The following is a 13,698-nucleotide window of genomic DNA, read 5'->3' on the forward strand; positions in this document are numbered from 1 at the left end:
CACACAATCACGGATGCATATAAACTAAAGAATCATGCACTCCCACGCAAAGTCACGCTGCACTAACCCACCCATTCTCTCCCCCTCTCTCTCTCACTCACACATATTATTGCTATCATCATGTTTATTTATTGGGAGACTCCTGAATGCTTTTAATTTAAGTAAAGACTACTGTGTGTTTGTGTGTGAGCGTGCAGCACCGAGTAGCTTTCTAGAGGTTTGTTTTCATGGACTGCTGAGAAATGTTCAACAACACGTTTTTATTGGCTCTTTACACTGTCAATCAAAATAAAGACTGTTTTGAAGTTAACAGCTGGATTTTGGATTCATTGATGCACTTACATGTAACAAACAGCCGGTGGCGTGTGTGTGTGTGTGTGTGTGTGTCACAGTAGTTCTCGGATGTAGACATTTCGTCTGACAGCGTTGGACATGCCCTCGTTGAACCGGAACCACACGTCACTGTCGCCCACCGCCTTCCCCAGAGAAACAACGGCACGCTTCTCACCTGCAGAGAACGGGAAGGAGCTGTTATTATTGGGTGTTTTTCTATTCAGAATCAGGTTTATAGTAGTGTATTGTTGTGGTGCTTCACAAAAAACAAGTACTGCAAAAGTCCTGAATCACAAATATAAAATAGACATTTTAAATCAAAAATAAGAAGGTAATATACATGAAGTTTTATAGACTACACGGCTGATTGTTCTTAAAGCTTCTCTCAAGTGACCTCATGACTAGTCAATAAATAAATAAACCTGGTGATTGTTTGCTCAATGCATTGATTATTAATCATAATAAGTTATTTATATCGCACTTTTCTGCTTCACAACAAAAGACGAAATGCAAAGTAAAAGATAAAACAGACAAGAAAAGCTAAAAACATAAAAATGTCAGAAATCACAATGTCCCAAAGCCCAGTGTGTTTTCTCTGAACCTCAACAAATATTCAGCTTATTTTCATAGACGAGTAGAAATACTCAGTTTTGGAATCTGGAACGAGTATGTTTTTTTTTTTTATCATTTTAGCTTTGAGCTTAAACCATTAATTGATTGCCAAAACTGTCGCGGATTAATTTGATCAACTAATCGATTCAGCTCTAATCTAATCCTCTAGAGACTAAAATAAATGACTTCCCCAGTGGGAGGATTTGGAGCTCTCATATGATTAGAAAACCTGAATACCTTTTCTGTTAACATTTCACCTTTTTATCAGCTTTGGCTCTGAGAAGTTGTGATGAAAAACAAACCCTGTGTTCTGTCTTCCAGAGGCTAAAATAACAAACACTGAAAATGAGCATTAACTGGAGTCCGACTCACAGCCCAGTGTATCACCGGCTCGACTCATCATTTCCATCAACCGGTGTTTTACTCACCTCGCCACATTTCACAAAAGATTGTTTAAATATGCAGAAACATCTGCGTGACCCCTCGGGGCTCTCATGCAAGCATAGCGTTTGCTTTGATTAATTAATCAAACGTGTGAAAATGAAGAGGAGAGCTGCGGACCCCGGTGTTGAGCCTACTTTGACCTACAAACAGCCACAGCTCTGCTTCTCCAGCCCACCGATCCACTTCAATCATGCAGTGCTTTCAGGAACGCGAGTGGTTTTAATGGATCCACTTTTCCTGGAGCGCTGAATCTTGGCCGATGTCAACGACTGAATAAAAAGCTACAGGTATCTGTGCAAAGCATGTTTTGAGTTGCAATTACAGTAATCCTACCTGTGAGGCAAAATAAGACGACTTTGACTCAGACGAATACCGGTATTTGTTTTCCCTCCACAGTTAAAGGAACAGGTTTCTGTGGTTGATGTTCATGTTCATGCAGTAAATGACAAATACTGCACATAAACAAAAGCAAGAATGGGCTGTTTATTACTGGTTATTATAAGAAGCCACAGAGGAACAATACTATGCTCCAAAGTTGTGTCCACTTTCTGAAAATAATGAGAACAAGCTACACAATTCCGCTTTAATTGTTTTGTGCAAATTTGTTTTTGGTGCGGAGCTGCGCTGCACTTGGACACAGCCGTCCCCGTTTTGTTTCCAGTCACACAAAGCTGCTGGAAGGCCGAACAACAGCAGACTTCTATGAGTAAATGTAGCAAACTCAAGTATATAAGCAGCATTATACATGTAGTAAAATATGTCGATTGTTAAGTGTATTGGCTGGTGTCCAAAAAAAGAAAACAAAAAGGACTGTAGGTCCAGCCACGTCAGGCATTTTATGAGGCCAGTAGAAATATGATACAAATATTATGGAGGGAAAATGCCGGAGCTGTTGACAGGAGCCACAGGAGCTCTGCATTTGAGGTGTTATGCAACACACACACACATCAGTTATCACCTCTGTTTGTGTTTGGACCTGAACAGCTTGTGTGAATGACGCCACACTGGTGTCACACAATCCAGGGGTTCTACAGTACCTGTCTCTGAGGTGGGCTGTGGTTTCTGGGGTTTGGGGACAACAACTCGACCAAAGAAGTCCACCTCCGGCTGCAAGACATGAAAACACACAAACACAGGATGAGGACGAGGTTTAGTCAGGAAGTTTCTGGAACGCCGTCCTCAAGAAGGAGGTCAATAACAAGGAACGATCACATCACGCACCATCTCTCATTAGCCTGATTTCACAGTTTCACCATGAGGGACTGTAACCCAGTGGCTCCTCATTATCCTCATTTCCGCCCTCTAGAGGTTCTCTCTATTCCTGAAGCACTCGAGCTGCAGCTCAGCCAGAGCGGCTCTGATGGTTCAGGGCAAACAGATACTGGCTCCACCTGCCGGCATCAACTAACACATGAAGACCGCGGGACGCTCAGACAGTGCCGATAATCTTTTTAGTTTATCAATCCATGTTTATAATATCCACGGTGGTGACATTTTCAGCTTAAAATGTGCACATGTATACAGGTTCTATGGGTTAAAATAATATATTTAATCGCGTAACAAATCAAATGACATTAAAGTAAAACTTACATCAATATTTAAAGAGCAATATACGACATTCGGAGCATTATTACAGCAGAAAACAACTATTTTCTGTGTAAAGATACTGTACTTGTATCAATGGTTTTGTGGGGACGTAGTCAGATTATAGAGAATATTATAGAGAAGAACAAGGGTCTGTGTGTGTGCCTCACCCTGATCTCCACCGTGGTCTGTTTGACGATGTTCTGCAGCCTCTGCTGGTGGTTCCTGGTGGACGTAGGAGCGGCCCTCTTCTTTTCCTCCTCTCTCGGCTTAACACAGACACAGCAGATGACAAACACGTTAGCTTATTAACTCGTCTACCGGCTGAGCCGTTCATAATAAAACCTAAGATCCGTCTCACGGTTGCAGGGTTTCGTTGCAGCATCAGTTGCTCGGCTCGCCTCATCTTCTCTTGCTCCATCTCTCTGCCGATGGTTTGTTTGGCCTGATACGTCAGCTGACGGTGCGGCGGCAGACCCGGAAACCTCACGACCTCCTCGACACGCCTGCAAACACACACACACACACATTTACTTAACTTTAACACTTGCATTCAGCGCCGTCTTAGAGTTTTTTCTTTAATCTTATTCACGTGTAGTCTCGGCGATCAGGATGGTAAAAATATTAGCTTAAATAAGAACAGAACTGAGATAGAAGCTCCACATTAAAGCACATCATGGTTAAAGGTTTAAAAGATTGATTTGAAGAGAAGGAAGTTCAAGTTTACTACTCTTTTTGTGTCGGCATGTCCCACAGATAGCCTCCAAAACCAGGCACCAATTCTGTCAAAGTCCAACAAAAAAGAAGAAAAAAGAAAGAAGAGCCGTCCAATCGAATAACCCCGTTGGGACTGGCGGCGTATCCGCCGTCTGCGTCGTTTATAATGTATATTCCCGCGACTGTGTTCCAAGCCGTTATCCTTGAGAGTGTCAGAGAGAGGTGTTGTGGTGCGCTAGAGACGGCAGGTACAGGAAGGTGTAGACCAGCAGAAGCAGCAGCAGAGCCAAAACCAGAGGCAGGCACCAGTCGTTGGTGACCAGCACGTTGTCACAGCGAGCCTGCAGGAAGGAGGCCCTGTGGGGGCGCGGCTGCTCCTCCACATGGGCCGGCATGTCTGAGATGTACGAAGGTCTCCCAAGTTAAAGCGCCAGTTTAAACCAAAACCTGCAGAGTTCGGCTCCTTTCACTTTTTATCTTTTATAACACGCCTCAATGTTTCAGATGGTCTCCTCCTTTCTATAAAACTTCTTTCCTCCTCATGTTGCGGCTCTAATAAGTCGAAACGTCATGAACGCATCCTCTCACCTGTTTTCCCACCAGCTTGCTACTCTGCTCCCACACCACTAGCATCAAACACACACACGCACCAGGTGTTAAGGGATTACTGTCTAAGCCTCCATGCAGAGCAACATAGTGTGGACAAGAGCAGCGACCTGCAACACCCCCGGAAACACACATCTGCCCTGCATGTGTCCACATGCAATACACAGTTGAGGTCAGGAGAGTGTGTGTGTGTGTGTGTGTGTGTGTGTGTGTGTGTGTGTGTGTGTGTACTCACGGCTCCAGGATGTATGTGTACTGCCCCTCAGGCGTGCGGTCCTGCCTGTATGAGAGGTTGTATGCCAGCATGGTGTTGATCAGCTCACGCATCTGCTCCTTCTCTCTGCTGCTGAACAGCTGCGGATTCACCTGGAAAGAGAACCACACAAACAAACTTTACTTTCACTTGAACAGATGCAGGGCTGCAGGTTTACTGGACGTGGTTTTTCCCCATACAGGCCGTAGTTTGGGACAGATGATGTCGAGGAGAAGTGTGAGAATATCGAGGGACAGGCTGAGCTGGCTGATCCTCGTTCTGATGCATGCTGGGATGTCGGCCAACATGGTGGACAAAGCGTTCTTGCTGCTGAGGAGCCGGGTGGAGGCCTGGAGAGGACAAGAGAGGACACAATAATCTCTCCACTAAACATCTCACGCGTTTGTTCTTTGATTGTTGTAGTTTCTGTTTCTACATTGATTGTTGAGATCATTTGATCATCATGTCGTGGATTCGTACCTCGTGCTGGCTGTGGGGATAGCTGATGCGGGGCACGTGTGTGTGGGCAAACAGGAAGTGGAACGTGACGGACAGGAAGGGCAGGTATCTCATCAGGGAGAAGTTCTGCCCGTGCATAATCACATGGTTCAACCTGTCTGAGAAGGACAGCCAGTCCAGAGCCTCACACACACTCTGCAGGTTGGGGTCCCGCACACGCATGGACAGATAATTTTCATAGAGACCCTGGAGGAAAAGAGACCCGATATCAGACCCAAGACATAATGTAGAGTTTTATATAAACTATGAATGTGTGGCTTATCTGTTGTGTGTAAAGCACGGCACAATGGTTTTTTACATGACTTTTTCTGTGCACTAAGATTACAGGAAACTATCTTGAAGGTGTGTTCATTACCTGAGAGACCTTCTCGAACTCTCCACTAGATGAAGCCAAATCTAGAATGTGCTGGAACCTCTGAGCTCCACTTCCTGAACCCGGTGCCTCATCGAAGCCCTCACCAATACGTTTCCTGAGGGAACACATTTGAACGTTTAGTCAACATCTATTTAGTTCGGAGAGAGTTTTACAGATAAGACAGTAAAGCGATAGATAAGATTGCGTCGCCTTTGACATTTGCCTGCTGTGCCTTTTTATTGTGCCAATGATTTCATTCTGCTGTGATGACCGCGGCCTCGATTCATTCATACTCACTGATCAAAGTGCAAAATAAAAGTCTGTCACAGACAAGCGAAAGGAGACTTATGACGACTATAAAACGCGTTACTTTTTTTGAAGTCTTTTACAGTTACCCTGAAATATTCGGTTTCCAATTTCCCTGTTGGCTTACAAAACAGCGGCGGACCCGAACGAACGCTGCAGGGACCCCGACCACTCGTGAAACTCTCCTGATCTTTTGCATTTCACAATGTCTGACTAAACTTGAACTTTGGCTGTGGCCGTTTCTCAGCATCCAGCACAACATTTAGAATGTCATGACACCCTCTGGTCAGACCGACTGTACCGTTTTGTATGTTGTAACTGGAAGATGGCCTGCCACAGATGGAACAAGCCTTTGTTCTGGTCCTTCTGCCCCACAGAGACACTCTGGATGGTCTTTAAGTTCACCTGCTTGTGGCCGCGACCGTGGAGGAACTGTGCAGACAAGAACACAGATTGTGATATGACTATGCTGTACATCACTGCTCAAGCAACACACACAAGACTTGTTCTTGTACAGTGCTGCCACCCACCTGCAGTGTGTTGATGCAAGACCTGATGTCGTTGTCGGTCTTCTCACACAGCGACATCAGAGTGCCCGAGTCTACCTTCATCCCCTGCTCGAGGGAAATCTGGAAACAAAAACTCAATGTAAACCGGGACTGTTGGCATGTACGCAAATGTTTGTGTACTCCTTTTATATGTGTGTGTGTGTGTGTGTGTGTGTGTGTGTGTGTGTGTGTGTGTGTGTGTGTGTGAGAGAGCTGACCTCTCCCAGTCTCTGTGTGAGGCGGGAGGGCCGAGTCTGAGGGAAAACCAGGAGGAAGGCCAGCTGCCTGAGCGGTCTGAGAGCTGGAACATATCTAAAAAGGAAACGTATGTAATCAGATAATGGCTGCAAAGAGGACACTCGTTCTACTGTGACACTACCACCGTCTCTCTTACAGGTCGTTACAGATGCAGATGATTGGTCGAAGCAGGATGGACACCTTCTTCTTTTTCTTCTTTGTGGTCTCTGCACCGGCCTCCCCACCGTGTCCATCTTTTCTGTTCAGAGTTGCTAACAGGATGTTGATGGCAGCCTTTCGAACACCACAGATGAAGAAAAATAAATCACTCATAACCAAGATTGAAAGGAGTGCTTTAACGCGTTCCTTTTACTGATTTGAATCGTTGGAAACGTACTGCAGGTGCTCCGTCGATCTCATCAATGATGAGGCAGTTCGGCCGCTCATTGGCTCCCAAAACCGACTTCATCCGAGTTGCTGTGTCGATGCGTTTCTGGAACACCTCTGCACTGCGATCGTCACTGCGAAAACATCAACTGAAGTCACAACAGGGAACCTAATTATGATTTGCTACGATTCTTAGTGTCTTTTTTTATTTGCGTTTGTCTGACCTGGCATTGATTTCCACCACATTGTACCCAGCATGCTTTGCTATGACATGAGCCAGGGTGGTCTTTCCCAGACCTGGAGGACCAGACAACAAAGCCACCTAGAGAAAGACCAAAGTAAAAGATGTCTTGTAGAAAAACTAAAAAGGTCATTAAACTGAAACTGCCCCGACAGGAGTATGCAGGCGTGTTTACCTTGAATTTGGGTCGTTTGTACTGATCCAGTTCGGCCTCCAGTAGCTCCTCGGTCACCTCAATCTTGGTCTTGAAGCGATTCGGATTCTGATTGGGTTGATTGGGTTTGAATGAGTTCTGGTTGGGAGCCTGTCTGTCAGACCGGACGGGGCGGGACTTCCTCTCTCTTCCAAACACAACGGTGTCCCAAAGTTTCAACCACTTGAGCAGACAGCGGTTGGTAAACTACAAGGAACCAGTGACACACAGCGGACATCTTTAACGACATTAAAGAGGAACTAAAATGAATGCCTTCCGTTCATCTGAAAGACGAGAGTTGCGGCGCTCTATGAGGCACTTCAGCAGAATCTCTGGGGTTCAGTTCGGCTTTCAAGAGGTTTCAGTCACTCAGTCTGGATGCATGTAGACGTGCGGTTACAGAGAAACACAAAACATGACTTACATCGTCGCTGAGAAGCTCTGTGTAGTGTCGGGGAGAGAATCTGTCCACCCAGAGTCGGGAGGTTCGTCCCTCCGTGTCTTCAGGATCGTAGTTCTCTCCATCGTCTCTGCTTTCAGGCTGAACGAGCTCATCGTTCACACTGCTGGAAGGTGACACAAGATAAATAAACAAAAACATGTGCTGCTGCTGCTGCATGTCATCGGACTGTTGATGTGTCAGTGTGACAGGGACAGGCGGTGAGTTACCTGGTCAGCAGATCGGTGACACGCTGAGATTCTTCCATAATTTGCTGGTGGCGCTGCATGATTTCAAAGTAAGAGCAGAAATTGAACCAAACTTGCAATTTCAACAGCCTGAGAGTTACAACACATCTGCATCTGTTGATCTGAAATACATCAATTTAATAATATATCAAACATTTGCTTGGGTAAGTAAGCATTGTTTTGTGTCAGACATTTAGTATAGATCTACTCTGTTGGTATGAAAATGGTTGTTCTCATCTCTGTATTTGGTTGATAATGAGCCAATGTTTGGATTTAGAGAAACTGACTAAACTTTTAGCACCTGGAATTAATGAGAATCAACAGTGTGTGGAGGCTACTTGGCAGATTATTCACAAACAGCAGCAGCCTGGTCACTCACCCTCTCTGCCTCCTGCTCTCTCAACACACCTATTGGCACTGCCAGCAGCCCCAGTGCACCCTGGGAGTTTGGTACCAATCTGCAGTCCACCACCTGGAGACACACACAAATGCAAAAAAACATATCACGAACACAGGCACCTGATGTGTTTGCTGAGAATGAATCAGTATTCAGGACGAGATGCTGACAAACGCATGCTGTGTAACGTGCCGAGGAGTTTAACCTTTGTCCCCGTGTCTTCTGTTTGTCTGAGGTAGATCCGACTCCCCGATGAGTCGGTCACACTGACGTACTCTCCCTCTAAAGGAGGCCGCTTCAGCACATGCAGCGATGCTGGCGCCGCTGTGGGACGTCGCCTGGGCGTCTCTGGGATTGTAGCAAAGCCACTTATATTAAACGCGGCGGGGGTTGACCTGAAACACACAAACATGTTCAGAAGTGCGTTTTTAAATCAAAGATATATTGTTGAATCAAATGTGAAACATGTCATCACATGCTTCAATCGGACAAAGTTATGTCTTTAGATTCCTACTTTTTGTCTGAGCAACATGTTAGAAAAAAACTAAAATCCTACAGGTTGCATTGAACAAATGTTTGGTATTTTTACTTGATATATTCTCAGAATTATTAATGTAATTACTTCAATTGTCTGTTCATTTCAGTATCGAAACAAGGAGTGCCTGAAAACCACCAGGATGCAAATGTATAAAGTGCTCAAAAATCACATAAAAATTATCAACTTTAAAAGAAGAAAACAAAAGAAATACTTCAACACTACACCGGACGTGTCACCAGCTGCAGCTCTCAGGCAAGCAAGTGGTTTTGTGTCTCTATAAATAGGAGACGGCCATGTGTCATCCCTGTGATGTGTTGCTTTGAAGTGCCTCTTATTTGTTTTTGATCAGAGCGTCTGCCTTTTGCATAAACCAAAGTATTCTGTGTAAAAATAAAACATCTGCCTCCGACTGATGTCTTCCACTCACACTGCGTTGACCACCGGCCCATGCGTCGCTCCTACCTGAGGTTGCCAGGTGTTTCGTACTGCTCCGGAGAGGACGGCGGTGAGATGTCATCACTCTGCGACGGGGATTTGCTCTCTTGAGTCTGCAGTGATTTGAACAGTCGCTTGACCACTCCCACGTCCTGCTTCTTCCGCTTCGCCTTCGGGGCTGCGGGTGCAAAAGTCAGATTCAAGGGGACAAACTTACAACAACCATCAAACACGACAAGGACGAACGAGACCAGTGTGATCTGAGGGTGAACTCACTGATTGACGGATCCACCAGCAGGTGCCCTACGTCACGAATGTCGCTTTCTGGAAGCTGCTTCTGACGTTTCCCCAGATTGGAGGATTCCTCTGCGCCAACACACATAAATAAATAAACAGACAGCCGAGACAATCACTCTGTTACGAGGAGTATCTCACATATTGTACGAACAATGCACACAACATCTCACAGTAAGGACATTACTTTTACAGTCCACATTAACAACTTCCATCCCACTGTCTGGGGCTGTATGCAGCCACTAGAATATAAAAACCCACAGAACTTAATTCAATCACAGATCAAATGCTTCCAAGAGATCAGGTTGAATTTTGATGCACATAAACTCATAAAATGATTCACAAGACATATTAAATACACGTGGGCGTAGGTAAATGTGATATATTCGCAGGCATTGTGGATTATTTACATTTATCCAACCCTAAATTAAATTAAAGCAAACTAGGTGTTAAATGCACACTTTTTGTGAGTTTGATGACTAAAAGAGAACTATTAATTGTGCAGTTCAGTAAGTAAAATGAACAACAACAGATCAACCAGAGACGGAGGTCTGCAGTGTAGAAGTACAAGTGAAAATGTTACTAAAGTACATAAGTAAAAGTACTTAATTATAATCCAGTAATATGATGCATTTGCATGCATCATATTACTGGATTATAATTATTGATGCATCATTGTGCACATCACTTTAATATTGCAGCTGGTAACAGGTGGAGCTTATAATATAAATATATATGTATACATATAAAATATATGTATAAAAATATATATGTATAAAAAATATATATATATCTATATCTATATATATATATATATATATATATATATATATATATATATATATAAATATAAATAAATAAAATAAAATATATAAATAAATAAAACAAAATATATATAAATAAAACAATATATATATATAAAGAAATATATCGATGTTATTTTTTGTATTTATAGTCTGAATCTGCAAATAGAATGTCAAATAAATGTAGTGAAGTAAAAAGTACAGTATTTCTCACTGGAATAGAGTAGAAGTATGAAGTAAAATGAGCAGAGAAATAAATGTAGCCTCCTCAAGCAAAGTATAAGTATTGTACCTCAAAATTGTACTAAAATGCAGTACTTGAGTAGATGTAGCCTACTTGGTGTCACTACACCGGGTTGTACTATAGGTTTATGGTGAAGTTGGGCTCACGGGTCAGGTGTGAGGGGTGTGGAGCTTAATGTAAAAGTTTAAACTAAAGACTGATACGCCTTCTATTTCTCAGGTAACGTCGTCCTTCACCTTCCAGCTGAGCCAACGCGTCCAGCTCGTCGGCGAACTGGTCGTCGAAGTCGTCCTCTACCCCGTACATTTCGTCATATTCGTCCATGTCGGCTCGGACAGGTACACGAGACAACCAGCGACACGGCAATGTGTTTTACCCTGAAGACAAACACACACTCCTCTCATTAATATTTCCTTCGCGACTTCAGCAGCAGATTTGACGGAGCAGCAGATTTCCCGGCAAATGTTTGTTGTTAAGGATCACTTCCGGGTAAAGCGATTCTTCTTCTTCTTCTTCTTCTTCTTCTTCTTCTTCTTCTTCGTGTGAGTGTTTGCAGTGTAGACGCTGCTGAGCGTGTTACTGAACTCCACAGGATACAAACTGAACTGTCAACCGCGGCCGAGCACTGACGTTACTGCAGAGCCACATACAAAACACCCAAAAATCAAATAAAGATCATTGACTGATAAATTAAACACATGGAAAACCAGTCAAGACTTCTCATAACATTTAACACTTTTTTTCAGATTTTGATATTAGTTTAGTTAGTTTACAATTCAAAATGTGCAGTATACAGCAACATATGGTTAAGTCGTCTGGGGGGCCGTTATGGCTCAGTTTTCCCTGAGAGAGAGAGAGAGCGAGAGAGAGAAAGAGAGAGAGAAAGAGAGAGAAAGACTGAGACAGAGATGCACTTTCTCCTAAAATGTGAAACATTCAATAAACATGTACTTTCTGTAATTTCAGATTTTAAAGAATTTAGTGACATCTCAAAATTAAAAATACTCCAAGGAGATGGGGCATCTCTTGCTACCCAATATGTATTAACAGTGAGTGACCTACACACACACACACACACACACACACACACACACACACACACACACACACACACACACTATATTTATATAATTCATAATCAATCTAGACGTTATATTAATGTTATTGTATGTTCAATTTTTTTTGATGTTTTGGCAATACTGTTTCTAAACTTTCATGCCAATAAAGCTGAATTGAATTGAATTGAATTGAGAGAAAGAGAGAGAGAGAGAGCTAGTGTATTCATATTTATACTGCCGTCTACTTATACCTTCACTTTATATTTTGGTGACTGCTGCACATGCTCATATTGTATACCGTAGTGCATCCATATCTTCCTCTCACTGTTTTGTTTTTTTTACCGACAAAAGTATTTGTTGCACACGAAACCGTTGTTCATTTTAAGCTTTTTTTAAGAAAGAGAGAGAGATTAATGATGATGTGAGTGACGTCAGGATGTCTCCATCGCCACCATCTGCTCCTCACAGCAAACACACACTGGTCAGCAGTTTGTGTGTGACACTGAGTTCATTTCACGTCAGGAAGCACAAAAACAAAGTCAACTTAACTGTTTCTGTCTCTTCCTCTCAGGGAAAAATGTCAAATATGTCTTAAAAGTAAAAAAAAAAAAAGTATATTCAAATCAAAAAAGTCACACTTCTCGAGTTCTCATGTTTAATACTCAAAACGTTTTCAGCTAAATATGGAGATTTAACATTTTTTATCATAATGAAATATATCGTTGAAAAAATAAGAAATCGGAAAAATTAGTTGTGATATTATATCTGTATGTCTTGAATAGTCATACATCTTTTCTTCTCACCATGTTTCATCAATTAATAGTAAATGTGGTATATAATAAAACAGTAATATGCAGTAATATGACATATAATAAATCTATTTTTTACATATGCTATACCTTGCAGACTCTGCTGCTACTAATCACATCTTGTTTTATTTTGAAAATATGATAGCAATGTGTACGCTTATGTAGTATTTATAGTGATTTATAAGTGATGTAAAAGTCGCACGACTATTAGGAAGGATGTATTTTACAGTGACATTTAAAACTTAAAACTTCAATACTAACTTCTCCAGCTCAGGAGATTTCCCCACCTGGTACTTAGCTACAAATATTTCCAAATGTTTCTCAAGCTTAAATCCCATGCATCATTTCTCAGTAGGGCTGTTGTAATATGTCCAACAAGTAAATACAGGGAAGATCCCAGAGTACGTGCAGTCAAATAGATCAAATAAAGCTTCGTTTCTCATCCAAAAATACCAAAGAATATGTATAAAATCTTGGATTATATTATAGGATTTATTTCTAAAACACATTATCATAAGTCAATAATGGAAATCCACAATGGATCTATCCCAGAACATGTAATCATGTGAAGAAATGTCTTTTAAAAAATCGCCCACACTACTTTTTGTGTAAGATTGGGTGTCATTTCAAACGTTCGCTGTCTGAGTAAAAACTTTTATAATGACTGATTCCTTCCTAAAGGTTACTGGATGAAACTATAAACAGTTAAGAAACTGTTCAACTGTTTCTCTTACACACACACACACACACACTTTCACAGACCCCACTTAGCACTTACCAGCAGATGTTTGTGTGTTAAAAACGCTAATGATTGTATACTTGTCATCACCAATGATTGACCATCTGTGTGTGTGTGTGTTTGTGTGAGTTTGTGTGCATCAGCTTGGACTCCAGTCCACAAGAGCATCTGCTGTACTCCACTGCTCACCCACGCCGTGCACTCCATTATCCCCTAGCACAGCATGTGTGTCAGCGCTGCAGGCGCCACATTAAGGTGATGTGTTTAATCATCAATTCAACCAAAGGACTGCCCTCTTCACACGTACAAGAAACACGAAACACTCACTTTCTGTAACGGCGAGGTCAGCTCGTGGTTCA

The 13,698-nt window shown here is 42.5% G+C and overlaps 1 protein-coding gene across 1 annotated transcript; it reads right to left on the reverse strand.

Moving 5' to 3' along the window:
* Window positions 1–138: 138 nt before the first annotated feature.
* chtf18 (CTF18, chromosome transmission fidelity factor 18 homolog) lies at window positions 139–11,184 on the reverse strand. The gene is made up of 22 exons (XM_079279138.1): window positions 10,970–11,184; window positions 9,669–9,758; window positions 9,420–9,570; window positions 8,625–8,814; window positions 8,402–8,494; window positions 8,005–8,057; window positions 7,760–7,901; window positions 7,318–7,542; window positions 7,126–7,223; window positions 6,912–7,035; window positions 6,672–6,808; window positions 6,496–6,589; window positions 6,260–6,358; window positions 6,031–6,161; window positions 5,424–5,538; window positions 5,030–5,254; window positions 4,750–4,899; window positions 4,532–4,662; window positions 3,335–3,479; window positions 3,144–3,242; window positions 2,427–2,496; window positions 139–508 (listed from the first exon to the last, which is right to left on the reverse strand). Exons 1-22 carry the CDS (start codon window positions 11,055–11,057, stop codon window positions 387–389), a joined length of 2,772 nt encoding a protein of 923 aa, XP_079135264.1. The 5' UTR covers window positions 11,058–11,184; the 3' UTR covers window positions 139–386.
* Window positions 11,185–13,698: the final 2,514 nt, after the last annotated feature.

The sequence above is a fragment of the Melanostigma gelatinosum genome, assembly GCF_949748355.1.
Source record: "Melanostigma gelatinosum genome assembly, chromosome: 11".
Taxonomy (NCBI): Eukaryota; Metazoa; Chordata; class Actinopteri; order Perciformes; family Zoarcidae; genus Melanostigma; species Melanostigma gelatinosum.